We start from the raw sequence: 14,996 nt of genomic DNA, 5'->3' as shown, positions 1-14,996 counted from the left end.
AGAAAAGTGCCCTAAGTGTAATATTTGTACTGTAAAAATCATTATTGTATGTAATGCATTATCAAATGGAGAAGTCGTTGCATTGCATTGGCAGTTAAGTAACTGCATGGTGCACGTACTGTACACTGAACACTGCACTGCCATTTATATTTGTCCATTTATAGATTGGGGTTTATGGATTAAATCATGCATGTTCAACTGTAGCCATAGTAACAACATTTGTTCGGCTTTCTTTCCCATCGACTAATGATTAGGGGAATTCTCTGTCAGTGCATACTCTATATGAGCGAGCTAGACATCCTCATTCTTTCCTGTTCTGTAAGGTTCAGTGGTGTGTGTGGTGCATGAAGATAAAAATCAGTCTGTGTGATACGGTGGAGGACATTTGGGTGTGTTCACTGACCCCAAATCTCTTGTCCGTCAGAAGGATCACGTGTATCCGTTTTGCTTTTTTGTAGGGATCGACCGATACTGGATATTCATAACTGATATCAATTATTAGTAGTTAATGAAACTGATAACCGATATTTAGAATTACAGCCACTAGAGCCAGTCCCACAATGAGCTTTCCTTAGGATGTGCCATTTCTGTATCTGTAGCTATTGAGGAGGAGAAAGGGGGGGCAAGGTGGAGGGTGGGGGTGTGGCTTTGACCAACTGCCACTTTGCTCGTTTGAAAGCCATGATGTCTCTATCTCATGGGCAGGCCAAATTCTCTGGGCGGGCAAAGCAGAGAAAGAGGAGGTAACGTTGCTCCTTATGACCTCATAAGGAGGAGATTCCTGATTGGCCCATCTGAGCTTTCATTTTCTCAAAGGCAAAGCAGGATACCCAGGGCTCGGTTTACACCTATCACCATTTCTAGCCACTGGGGGACCATGGGCAGGCTGGGGGAACTCATATTAATGTTAAAAAACCTCATAAAGTGAAATTTTCATGCCGTGGGACCTTTAAGTCAAAATTAAGAATTTTGAATGTTACAAACTCCAACACAAAACTACTTCAAATGCTTTAAGCAATTATTTAATAAATGAGAAACTTTGAACATTAATACCCAGCAACAGATAGTCAGATAGTGTTGTGGGCGGGACATTAAGTCAGACTCAGTGGACACTGACACAGAGCTCTAGAGAAGCCAAAGTAGAGCACTATTTAATCTGTGAAGAAGGCAAGGAGTACTAGCCACCGTAAAAAGCCTGTGCTCCTGCCAGTGGCTGTGAAAGAGGTCTGTTGCCATGTGGATGGTAACGTTTGGCTGACCCCTGTTCTGTGACCTGATGATTAAATCATGCAGAACCTGGGCTAAATAAGGGATCAAGGATATTTGATCCACGTTGACAATAAGCATGATTGGAGCTAATTCGTTGGTTTGTTGGCCAAGGTGAGAGTAATGCAAGTTGAACGCCGACTGTACTAGAAAAAAACGGTGCCAAGATTGACGTGAAAACGTAGATATCAGTCCTTTTTACAAATCAATTGTGCTGCTGTTCTGTGTTCGATGCAGAAATGACGGGACACTGATTTGTTTGCATCCCTTTACGTAACGGTTCCTCTCCCTACATGCACACAGGGCTTTATATTGAGGGGATTGTTGAGAGCAGTCATCTGTCTTGTATAAAGTACTTGAAAGCAATACTTGAGTATCTGATAAGATACTTATCTTAACAGAAAATGACTTTGGTAGAAGTTAAAGAGTCACCTTTTAGAATAATACTTAAAGGTCCCATGGCATGAAAATGTATATGTGTAGAGTAGGGGTGGGGGTGGTGCGCGATCACGGAAGGCTTGCGTCATGTGGATGTGCCGACTGTCATTGTATAGAACTTAAATTTCATTCATAATGTTCTTAAAGGTCCAATGGCATGAAAATGTCCCTTTGAGGTTTTTTCAACATTAATGTGAGTTCCCCCAGCCTGCCTATGGTCCCCCAGTGGCTACAAATGGCGATAGATGTAAACCGAGCCCTGGGTATCTTGCTCTGCCTTTGAGAAAATGAAAGCTCACATGGGCCGATCTGGAATCTTCTCCTTATGAGGTCATAAAGGTTACCTCCCCTTTCTCTGCTTTGCCCGCCCATGAGAAAGAGACATCATGGCTTTCAAACGAGCAAAGTGGCAGTTGGTCAAGGCCACACCCCCACCCTCCACCTTGCCCCCCCACTCTCTCCTCCTCAATAGCTACATACACAGAAATGGCACATCCTAAGGAAAGCTCATTGTGGGACTGGCTCTAGTGGCTGTAATTCTGCACCAAGGCTGAATTTCGGGAAAGAGTCTTCAGATACAGTATTAGGGGACCACTAAGGTCTATATAAAAGAGACTTCAGATACAGTATTAGGGGACCACTAAGGTCTATATAAAAGAGACTTCAGATACAGTATTAGGGGACCGCTAAGGCCTATATAAAAGAGACTTCAGATACAGTATTAGGGGACCACTAAGGTCTATATAAAAGAGACTTCAGATACAGTATTAGGGGACCGCTAAGGCCTATATAAAAGCATCCAAAGAGCACCGTGTCATAGGACCTTTAAGTACAGGTCTTATATTGTACAGTATATATAATTGTATCTAATATTTACTGTACTTCAGTATCAAAAGTAATTTTCTGATATTAAATCTACTTAATTATCAGAAGTCAAAATAAATTGATTGATTATTAACTTTATTGTTGCTTCCTCATAGTGAAGCATAATATTCAGGGTTTCCACACCTTCTTAAACATTAAATTCAAAGTCGGACATCAGCAAAGAGAAAAACTTTTGTGAGGAAAAATCTTTCACGCCAACGTACGAAAACATTTCTTGCAGATACGGCCACAGGTCTGTAACGTTGTCTTCACCACTTTCATCATCATCATCATCATCATCATCATCATCGTCATCGATGTCTGTTACGTTGGCAGCAGAGCCTGCAGTTATTATGCTTCTTCCTCTTCTTCTTTAGTTTTGGCCTAACTATCCTACTTATTTGAAACAACATTTAATCCCTTATAGATCAACATATAGTCCGAGACATACTCAGTACCCCTTTTTCTTTGTTCCCAGAATCTCCAAAGAAATTGGACAACATGCCTTTAAATTTTAAGCTCCATCTGATTGGAATACCTTGCCCACCTCACTTAGATCAATTACTTTGTTTGTTTTGTTTAAGGCATCTGTCTTCAATTATTTACAATTAACCTGCTCTTGTTTCTAACTTGACATATTACGATTTTTGTTGATTTTATTTATTTATTTTATGAGTCGGCTCCTGTTTGTGCATCTACTAAAATAGCAGCATATTTGGGATGTATGCAATTTACTGTTTTTTCTTGTGTGTGTATATGGGGGAGGGGGCGGGGGATCAGTTGTTGTTGGAGCAGTCAGGTTTGGGAGTGGTGTATGTATGTGTGAATGTATTTTGTGTTTTGTATTTACTGTTTAATTGTTTTAAGGACCCCCTCGAAAATGAGATGATTCTTCTCAAGTGGTCATCCTACTAATAAATACTACTACTAAATACTACTACTGTGGTTTTGGCGCTTGGCAACAAACGGGCATTACGTCACCAACTGGAATGGAGCGTGCATTAACTCGCAATCTAGGAGCAATGATTGGCCAAACCTGCTTCTTTGCAGTCAAACAAATTTCTCCTGATGTTACTTTGTAGTAGCGAGTAACGAAGATGCTTGGGGGGAAATGTATCGGAGTGAAAGTAGACATTTTATTTAGGAAATGTAGTGGAGTAAATCAAAGTTTACAGAAATATAAATGACAAAGTAAAGTACAGATACATAAACTTATTTAAGTACAGTAGCAAAGTATTTGGACTTCGTTACATTCCAACACTGGAATTCGCTGATGGGATTAGTCCTGAGTTTTTTTATGGGTATTTAATCTTGTAATAATTACTTTTTATCCACTTTTATAACATACACACAGACAAAGAAAATACATATGTTTCACTAAATGAAAGCTGTGTCGATTCTTATGTTTTGTGTGTTTGTTTCTTTTTAAGTTCCTACCTACACTGCAAGTGGGCCACTCTGGAAGAGCTGGAGAAAGATCCCAGAATCCACCAGAAGATTAAACGCTTCAGGACCAAACAGGCCCAGATGAAGCACCTGTTCACCGAGGTAACGGCTAACATCTTCAGCTGCTTACTGCCCTCATCCACTGTTCAGGTCGGGATGGAAGCCTAATCTCCTCATTTTGAGTCCATGCCGGACAGATTTGTATTTAATAATCTAGCAGAGCTATTAAGCTGTTAGGAAAATGCCTAATAGATGGGACACACTGGCTAATAATTCACAACAGTGTCATCCAGTGCTGCTGCAAAGTGTTTAAAGTGCTATAAAGGGTCAAAGGGTTAACTCTTAACATGCTGTAACCAAGGCAACATGTTGACATTGAAGCATAATGTGGCCTTTACTGCATCATTTCAACGTTATGGAAGGGTACCTTGTCAGAGTGCATCGTTTGCCTCTATCAAAGGTTAGGTCAAGTCAAGTTTCATTCATATAGATTAAAATCATCAGATTGCTTTACAGTTGGTACAACGTGGTGGTGGGGGGGGGGAATAAAACAACAGAGGGGGCGTCCTGTCTTTGAGACAGACTTGCTGTACAATAGGTGCCATACATACAGAGATCCCAGTGGTAGAATCACATGTGGAGAAACAGAACTACACTGTTTAAGTAATAATTTAGAAGATTTTCATTTAAATAAATGTCTGTTAAGTCACTATCTATCGCCGACTGAGTTAACACAATGGTTATTGAGCCCATGGCCCACTGATGAAACGTCTCGCATTTGTATTAGTATTTAAGTAGTCCATATCCACCACGTTCCTCTTCCGGGATTGTTCAGGTGCCGCTGGAAATTCCGCAAGATGTCTTTTCATTTTCGGCCGGATATCCGTCACCTTCCGCTTTCTTTGTGTTGGCGTTCTAAACTCGGTTGGATTTCTGAGGACTATGGTTAACTGCTCCTCAGATCTCTGCAGGGTAAATCCAGACAGCTAGCTAGACTATCTGTCCAATCTGAGTTTTCTGTTGCACGACTAAAACAACTTTTTAACGTACACATGTTCCACCAAAACAAGTTCCTTCCCGAGGCTATTTTGCAGAGGCACCAGCATTGTGTCCAGCGCTTAGCACCGCCCAAGACAGTTGTGATTGGTTTAAAGAAATGCGAATAAAGCAGAGCATGTTTTTTTTTTTTCCTTATCTCTGTTAGTGTAAACGCTTACTTTGACCGAACAAACAGAGAAAAGAGCCATTACTTTTAGTCCAGTCACTCCAACAACTGTACATCCGAAGCCTTTACTGAAACTTCTGCTTGACATCAACAGCGGCATTTCTTCACAACAGTAGAGCGTGCATCATCGACACATGCACAGTGGGTCACATAACACATAAACTCCCACTTGCTCTTTAATGAAAAACAGTCACAAAAAAACCAACATTCCTTTCTTTCAGAACCTTTAACAGATAAACGGGTTTAAAGCTGCAACTTGACAACATCGAAAGTGAGTGCAAATCCAAAGGAACGGACACACATTCGTCATGTAGAAGAAGGCAAACGGGCGACATTGATTGGACCTCTGGGAGGTGTGATCCAAAAACGCACCTGCTGTTAGCGCTTGTCGCCAAAGAGAACGAAACATAGATCTTGCGACTTTAAATAATTAACAAATAATCAATTATAATGTTAAGTAAATCCAAAGTGTAATAACCAATGACAAATAATTACATTAAAGGTCCCATGGTATGGAAATTTTACTTTATGAGGTTTTGCCTGCCTATGTTCCTCCAGTGGCTAGAAATGGCGATAGGTGTAAACCGAGCCCTGGGTATCCTGCTCTGCCTTTGAGAAAATGAAAGCTCAGATGGGCCGATCTGGAATCTTCTCCTTATGAGGTCATAAGGAGAACAGTTACCTCCCCTTTTTCTGCTTTGCCCACCCAAAGAATTTGGCCCACCCATGAGAGAGAGAGACATCATGGCTTTCAAGCGACCAAAGTGGCAATTGGTCCACCTTGCCCCCCTTTCTCCTCCTCAATAGCTACAGACACAGAAATGGCACATACTAAGGAAAGCTCATTGTGGGACTGGCTCTAATGGCTGTAATTTTGCACCAAGGCTGAATTTCGGGAAAGAGACTTCAGATACAGTATTAGGGGACCACTAAGGCCTATATAAAAGCATCCAAACAGCACCATGTCATAGGACCTTTAATAACCAACCATGTTTCCTTTTATGTTTCTTGGTAATTTTCCAGCTTTTTGCTTATTTTACATTCTCTGCACAGACTATTTGCTTTATCAAAGGCATCCCTGCCCTGATTAATAATCAGTAACCTCTTTCGCTCTCCATCTCTCTTTGTCCCTTTTTCTAGCCCGATGAGGACTTATTTAACCCAGACTATATAGAGGTGGACAGAGTGCTGGAGGTGGCCGTTACCACGGATACTGAGACCGGAGAGGTAGGCAACACATAAACACAGACGCTCTCTCACAGCAGGGTTTGTCTGCTCTGGAAACGGCTCTTACTGAAGGGCCTCAGCGTCGTGGTGCACTCTCAGTGGGCGTTCACACTAAGAAAAGGGTTCCAGTGATTTTCTGCCGGGTTGTGCAGCGTGGGGGGGGGGCTTTGTGTGACTTCCTGTTGTGTTCTTAAACCCTCCCACCCCCAACAAAGAACACGTAGACTTTATATTTTACAACTACAGTTTTCCGTCAGACGTGGCTGACCGCACTTGAAGGCAGCTTATTTCACTCACACACAGAGGGAGGGAGGGAGAGAGAGAGAGAGAGAGAGAGAGAGAGAGAGAGAGAGAGAGAGAGAGAGAGAGAGAGAGAGATTTGTTGTTGCAGGAAACATTCAGCTATTCCCTGAACTAAACTCCTGGGCAGTTCAGTGCTTGTGTTTCTTTTGTTTTTTACCCTCATAGTGTCTTGTGGCAGCGGTAGAGGCAGTGATGTTTCCTGTACGGGATTCTCACACCGCCTCAAACCATAGCTCAAAACACACCGGCAAGTCTGATCTCCGTTACATGATTGGCCACCGCAGCGTGACGTGGGGTTGCGTTTCACCAAAAGTTGAGTCGGTCTCAACTTTTGGCCCGTCTTTTTGATTTTTCAAGCAGTGCACGTCACGCTACGCCGTAGGGTCGGTATCGCCACATTACCTACGTACGTAGCCACGGCGTAGATTTAACGCAGAACCATAAATGTCCTGTGGCACACACCCACCCAGCCACCATGTTTTTGTGCGTGCCGTTGCAGGAGGTGACCCATTACCTGGTTAAGTGGTGCAGTCTGTCCTACGAGGAGGCCACGTGGGAGCTGCAGGAGGACCTGGACCCGGAGAAGATCAAAGAGTTTGAGGGGATCCAGAAACTGCCACCAGACCTCCGACACATGGTGAGGACAAATACAGTATTAGTCGAGAACAAAGGAGAAGAGAATCAAAACTGTAGGTTGATCCAGTATTGAGTAAAATCCGGTTCAGTTTCAGAGACAGGCAAATTTCAGATTCTTGAAAAAGCTTGAAAAAAGCTTTTGTGCCACATTATGATTCTTGTTTTTAAAAATTGCAATATAAATAAAATTGTGATCATAATCAATCAGCACACTTTACATTGCAAAGAGTAATAAGTAGAAAGAAAATCTTCATCCATAAAGTGGCAAAGTGTTGTTAGCAGGGGAAGTATTTCTTCACATTGGGGGGGGGGGGAGAGAATCTTCATAGTATGGTCGAATTTGTTCTTGAAATGCCCATCCCTATTAACAATGCATGGTTACTGTAGCACTCCACCTCAGATATAACTTGATAACTAGTATACATTGCCAATTTTGTGTCTCTCAGTTATTCACTCTGACATTTTGTTACATACCCGTTAGCTGATTTCTGTTCAGGAGAAGGGGTTGTTTTTCCCTTTTTTCTTTTCGTCATTTTCAGTCAGTGGGGAAGCTGCAGTACCATTTGCTTGGAGCAGCTAACCTAACATTCATCAACGCTTATTGCCATTTTTTTTGTGGCTCTGTTGCTGGAAGATGACGTCTTTTATTCTTAATACCACCCACAAAGTTCTGATTGGCTCGGTTGCTGTTCCAACCAGGGGAACAGCTGTCAAAAAGCACATCGCCCATTTGAAATTGCTGAAAAGATACGGAGATGTGGGCGGGGATTGAGATGTCTGGAACCAGACTATCTTAGATAATTAGTGAGCACAAAAACATTCACATTCTGCGTGTTTGTGGGCAGATGTAAGAAAAAGAGAAACTGCCCAACACCACAACAACGTTATGGCTTTTCTATTTCATCTCCAACCCTCCCTGCAGAACAGACCTTTTCTGCCCACATCTCTACAACCACGCGCCCTCAAATTCACCATCTTGGCCTCGTTTTCTTTTCCGCTGCTAATGAGTGCAAACACAATCAGTGCTTTGAGGTTTTCTTTCTTCTCCAGCTCTGCAGCATCCCATCTGGTTTTGGGGTTTTTTGGAAAAACCCTCAACAATCAAATCCATGTCAAACCTCAGTTTCAGTTCTGTGACCCACAATCCTCTACACGCCTGGGCTTCGCTGTTTACTGGGTTGGGCCGTAGAAATAAAACGGATAGAAAGGCCAATTTCCATTCAAATCAATGTAGCAGAATGGTCAGAGCAGCAGCCATTTTTATGTGTACCATTGCCATGGCAACGTATAAACTTCGGATAATAAGCCGACTTCCGGCAAGTCGCGGAGCCGAGGTTTTGCAGTAAATGACAAACGAGCAGTGGAGTAGTAACGTTAGGAGGCAGAGATGGCCGCTAAATGAGTCAAATTAACTTGAACGTTGCTATCGCCACGAGCGACAGCTTTATTCAGCTCTTTTTTTTGTGAACGATGTGGCGAGGGGGTAACGTTAAGGCGTAGTTAGCAAGCTAACGTTAGCCAACTAACATTGGCTGGCTGGTTGGTTGGTTGGTTCTGCCTTGCTTAATGCTGCATCGGTTACAGAGAATGAGCTGAACAGTGGGGTTGGGTCTAACGTTAGCGGCCCGCTGACCGGGCTGCATCGGGCGGCTCTCCTCCCAGCGAGCTGCGAGAACCGTTTACGGCCCCACTGATGCGTTTTGTCACTATGATAACTAACAACAATCGCCATTTTGTTGTGTGCCGATCAAATGACCACGGGAAACAGTTCAGTGGCCTTCCTATCCATTTTATTTCTATGGGTTGGCCATTGTTTTGATTTGAACAATTCTGATTCCTACTTTCGATTCTGGATTTCGATCCTTTGAGGGGTGGAGTTGAAACTGGTCACATGCTTATTTCACAGATAAGAGGAACATTTTGTTTTGATTCAATGGTGATTCACAGTTTTACCGTTTATTGATTTTACTTTTTTCAACGTAAAGTAAAGCCACACTTTAGAGCACTGCTTACTGTGGCTGCAACGCAACAACCCCCTGGAAGTACAGCGGCTGCTACGGAAACCAAAACTTGCGCGTGTGATCGGTTTCAAATCTTAATTTATTTATTTTTTTACATTTAAAGCTTCTGTTGAGGTTTTAGAATAAAGCTTTCAATGTCTGTTGTCACATTTGTGACGTCATTACCCTAAAACAAAAAAATGAAATAAAGTGATTCTTCGGATTGAATGAGTTAGTCTATTTTTTTCATATTTTTTGTTGTATTTACGACTTAAAGGTTAAATATGTAGCTTTTTTTGGTGAGGAAATAGATTTTGTTCTTGTTATTGTTGTTCTATATATGTAATTCATGGTGCTGCTAGAGACCGCCCCGTTAATAAAAAGGTATGTACCTCCCTTTGTGTGCGGGAAGCAATTTTACCACAGTAAAAGAAGTTATTTTTGAAAGGTCTAAACGCCAACAAATATGGATTAAAGCAGAATATTTAGTAAGATAAAAAACATGTTGTGAATTTTGGAAATTTATTACATGTATAGTGTATTTGTTTTCAATATATTTTGACTTTCGGACTTTACAACGCTCTGGATTAATTGGAAATGTTTGGATCACACAAATCGGAAACAATCCTACGCAGCCACCACTGGAATCTTAACGCTACAAATAGTATAATACTGATAATATTAGTGTACCATGAGCTTTATCTGCAGCTGTGCAGAAATACTGGGTTTAAACAGAACGTATAGACAAAAAAAGAAGCTGCGCAGCATTCGAATGTTGTTTTAGAATTCTTCTCTTTCATAGGATTAAATAAAGTGCCGTCATAAATAAATAGGTTGTGTGGGTAACATTTAAATTTACTTAACTTTGTATTTTTAGTTTCATAGCATAAGAGCTCTAAATGCCACAAGATATTTTCTACATTTTTTGTTGAGTACAAACTCACTTCACAAAAATGTTTTATTAAATTTTGGTAACGCTACATAGTAAATAGTTCTTTTCTCCGGCAAAAAGTCCGTACTGATTGTCCATTATACAGTGCCCTCCACAATTATTGGCACCCCTGTTTAAGATGGGGTCATGGACTTCTAAAAATTCTCCTTTTTTTTTTAAACAACATAGAACTCAAATGCAAAAAAAGAGAAAAATCCAACCTTTTATTTAAGTACATTACTTTGGTGGTAAAAAAAAAAAATCGCATTTAGAAAAAGAAAACTTGAAATCATGTGTCCCACAATTATTGGCACCCCTAACAATTCCGCTGAAAAATTTAATAGATTTTTTTTTTAAATATATTTTTCTGTAGTTGCTAAAGTTGGTCAGGGTATCTAGGAACTTTTAAATAGTAATTCATGACTTCCTGTTTCCCTGGGGTATAAATATGACGTGACACAGAGTCCTATTTCTCTTACCCATTTGTCAACATGGCAAAGACAAGAGAACACACAATTCAAGTAAGGCAGATGTGTGTCGACCTTCGTAAGTCAGGCAATGGCTACAAGAAAATAGCCACTCGCCTTAACTTGCCCGTATCTACAGTCAGAGGAATCATTAAGAAGTTTAAAACAACTGGAACAGTGACAAACAAGGCTGGAAGAGGTCCCAAGTTTATCTTGCCACAACGCACAGTGAGGAGGGGGTAAGAGAAGTAAAAAAGTCCTAAGCTCACTGTCACAGAATTGCATCAAAGAGTGGCATCTTGGGGTCACGAAGTCTCAAAAAAACCCATCAGACGCTCTCTACATGCCAACAAGCTGTTTGGGAGGCATGCAAGGAAAAGCCTTTTCTCACTAACACTCACAAACGTAAACGTCTCGAGTTTGCTAAGAGGCACTGGGACTTCAACTGGGATTGTGTGCTTTGGTCAGATGAGACTAAGATTGAGCTTTTTGGCAACAAACACTTTAAGTGGGTCTGGCGTAAAACAAAAGATGAGTATGCCGAAAAGCACCTTCACCACCGTGAAGTATGGTGGAGGATCTGTGATGCTTTGGGGCTGTTTCTCTTCCAAAGGCCCTGGGAACCTTGTTAGGGTGCATGTCATTATGAATGCTTTGAACTACCAAGACATTTTAAATAAAAACCTGATGGCCTCTGCCAGAAAGCTGAAGATGGGTCGTCACTGGGTCTTTCAGCAGGATAATGATCCTAAACGTGTGGCAAAAACTACACACCAAAAATGGTTCAGCAGTCACCAACTCAAGGTCCTCCCATGGCCATCTCAGTCCCCAGACCTCAACCCAAACGAAAACCTGTGGGGTGAGCTAAAGAGGAGAGAGCGTGCATGAGAGGACCCAGGACTCTGGATGATCTAGAAAGATTGTGCAAAGAAGAATGGTCAAAGATCCCTCTCTCTGTGGTCTCCAACTCGTGAAATGTTATAGAAGGAGATTAAGTGCTGTCTTGTTGGCAAAGAGGGGTTGTACAAAGTATTAACATCAGGGGTGCCAATAATTGTGGGACACATGATTTCAAGTTTTTTTTCTAAATGTGTGATTTTTTTTTTTTTACCACCAAAGTAATGTACTTAAATAAAAGGTTGGATTTTTCTCTTTTTTGCATTTGAGTTCTATGTTGTTTAAACAAAAAGGAGAATTTTTAGAAGTCCATGAGCCCATCTTAAACAGGGGTGCCAATAATTGTGGAGGGCACACGTATAGCAGTTAAAGTGTTGGCGTTCGAGTAATTCAGTTAATTTGCACTATTACGACCTCGACGCCAAACATCTTCCAGAAGCTTTGTTCAGCGGGGTCTAACATTGGGAAAGTTAAGGAGCGTTATCAGCTGAATAGCTTAGCTTATGCCGGTTGCTAACGGACCCATGTTTGTATCTCAGAATTACCCACTAATAATGCCCGAAATGATACCGAACGTCTACAAGTAGTGTCAAATAGGTTATGCACTCATAAACGATGGATTGGAAAGTTTGTGCGTACAACGAAGTTTATGTAAATAACACTTGCCTGCTGGCATCTGCTCTCTGCTGTTGTTGCTGCGCTAGCAAGATCGTAGTGCTTAGGGCCGTCTACAAATTACAACACCGAAAAGAGATGCAACAAAAATATTTATTAATTTAACTTTTTTTTTTAAAGTGCTGTAGTATAACTAGCAGGAGACAAGTAATAATTGAGGTAAGTTTGGAGACATTACCTTATTTAATCATTGAATTAATAAATACTTTTTGGTGTAGTAATTTGTAGACAGCCCTAAGCACTCATCTAACTGCATGTAGCAGCAGCAGCAACAGAGAGCTGAGGAGAGCAGGCAAGTGTTCATAAACTTCTGGTGTACTTACAAACTTTCCAATCCATCGTTTTATGAGAGCATAACTTATTTGTACTACTTGTAGACGTTTGGTGTCATTTCGGGCATTATTAGTGGGGTAACTTACAAGATACAAACGTGGGTCCATTAGCCCTGCGCTAAGCTATTCAGCTGATAACGCTACTCTAGCTAACTCTCCCAATGTTCGACCCAGGTGAAAAAAGCTTCTGGGGGGGTTTTTGGCTCGAGGTCATGGTGCAAAGGACCCTAGGGTGAATTACTCCGAACCATCACTTTGAAGAGCCTTCGCGCTGGAAACGACAGCCGTGATGACGTCATTTTATGGTCGCGCGCACCTTGCGCTGGGAACACCGCGGCTACCATAAACCTCGCTTTGGTGTAAGCAGAACAGAGAGGTTTGTGAAAGAGGAGTCCCCTGTCTCCTGACCAGGCTCACAGTACATTTACTTTGCTGGATGTTGAATACTTAACGACTGCTTACATAATTGCAATTTTCTGGAGTCTCTCTCCACTCCAGAAAGAAGCCTAAGCAAATGATTCTTGCTCTTTAGCGGTTATTCATTTCAAAACTAGTGTTATCATATGAATATTTTATATTATGAAATTGTATTATGCCTCTGGGTTTATTTATTTATTAAGTGTTGTATGTATTGTGCTGTCATTTTACGGGACCATGAGTCCATAATAGTCTTATTAAAGTCCCTGGCAAGCAACAATCTGTTGCACTACTTATTTTATTATTTGTCCATTCCATCTCCGAAATTACAAACAGAGTCCTTTCTCATCTTTAAAAAAATGTCATTTCATTTATCTCCTTTCGGATTCATCTGGGGAACCAAATAGTTTTCATATCTGATATTCTCTTAGCTCTTATGTTGGATAAAAGTTGTGTTGTGTGGAGGAAACCTATCTTTAATATTGGTTATCATAGTGTTAAAATAATTCCGCTTAAACCAGCAAAAGTTGTGCGGCACATTTTGTTTGATAATTATCACTGAAATTGAAACTGAAAGTAAGTTGTGAAATCACTTGTCAATGGAATAATAATATTAATACGGACTAATGTGTGTTCATATTGCAGGAGCGTCCTCCTCCGGAGAAATGGCAGAAGTTGGACCACTCCAGAGATTACCGGAATGGAAACATGCTCAGAGAATACCAGTTAGAGGGGATGAACTGGTTACTGTTCAACTGGTACAACAGGTGAGTACTGCACACTAGAGCTGTAACACACAAATGTCCACACAGCAATCTGGGATGGGAGAAAAACGTGCTCTGGTTTATTAATAGTGGTTAAAGCCCCTGTGTGTGTAACATGTTTAGTTGTTCATTATCAAAATCTGTATTGCCCTTCACAAACTTGTCCTTGTTCATGAATATTGACCACCACCATCAATTTCAAGTATTCCCATTAGCTTGGAATTTTACATTTGCGCTTGCATGAACTGGGGGGTAGACGCTCCATAATGATGCGCCATCTTGAAATACGTTAGCCGGTAAGGGACATACAGGACATACTGCTCCGCCTGTTGCGTTTTCGACTCACAGCTGCTGCTAATGGATATCGCCGCTTCCCGGCCCCCGGCAAGTTTGAAGAAGGAAACGTATTCAAAATCCAAATTTCAGGAACAGGAGTCTTCTTCTTCACCCAGAAAAAGAAAACGGATATTGAAAAGAGCAAGAGACCGGAAAAAGAGTGAGAACATTGGAGCTGCTTTGGAGGCACACAGCAAATCCCAACTAGTTAATTATCCTCCGGACCGCTGCGGTCTCCTTTTCTTTCTCTCTCCTTTCCGTCGGATGGCGCGTGAGCCCACTTGTATTGTCCGCGCCACTCTCCGACATGAACTCATGAATGTATTAAGAGAACGCATGAACTCCAACAATGACAGCTGATAGACGGCCTTTTGCACAGGCTCCCCGTAGCTGCAATACTGCGTGGCGAAAGAGAGTTGATTGCGATATATGATCTCAACGCTAGATGGGAGTAATTCTTACACAATGTAGCTTTAAACAAAGAAACAAACACATTTGTATACATTCACTGACCAAAGTTATTATGTTAAATCAAATTGAAAATGAAAAGTTGGGGTTGAATAAAACAACACCAGGCCCACAAAGACTCATGTCTCGTAGACTCATACCAAAGGAATCCCTCTCAATCATCACGTATGACCCACTAGAAGTGTGTGGTGGTGTCTCTTGTGTGCAAAGCCCCGCCCTCTGCCCGTGTTTTCTTATTTCGCTGTGTTTGGGACGTTTCTGGGCGTCGACCTCCTACATAAAAAAAAAAAAAAAAAAGTAGCTA

The 14,996-nt window shown here is 41.4% G+C and overlaps 1 protein-coding gene across 1 annotated transcript in view; it reads left to right on the top strand.

Annotated features, from left to right (window-relative positions):
- The window catches only part of chd6 (chromodomain helicase DNA binding protein 6), a 167,259-nt gene that overhangs the window by 101,524 nt on the left and 50,739 nt on the right, over window positions 1-14,996 (top strand). Inside the window, exons 9-12 of the mRNA XM_039797126.1 lie at window positions 3,999-4,116; window positions 6,380-6,466; window positions 7,269-7,406; window positions 13,770-13,891. Of these exons, the coding sequence (XP_039653060.1) occupies window positions 3,999-4,116; window positions 6,380-6,466; window positions 7,269-7,406; window positions 13,770-13,891 (465 nt within the window). The remainder of the gene's footprint in view (window positions 1-3,998; window positions 4,117-6,379; window positions 6,467-7,268; window positions 7,407-13,769; window positions 13,892-14,996) is intronic.

This window comes from Perca fluviatilis, chromosome 4 (genome assembly GCF_010015445.1).
Source record: "Perca fluviatilis chromosome 4, GENO_Pfluv_1.0, whole genome shotgun sequence".
Lineage (NCBI taxonomy): Eukaryota > Metazoa > Chordata > Actinopteri > Perciformes > Percidae > Perca > Perca fluviatilis.
This window is presented reverse-complemented; position numbering and strand designations above follow the sequence as displayed.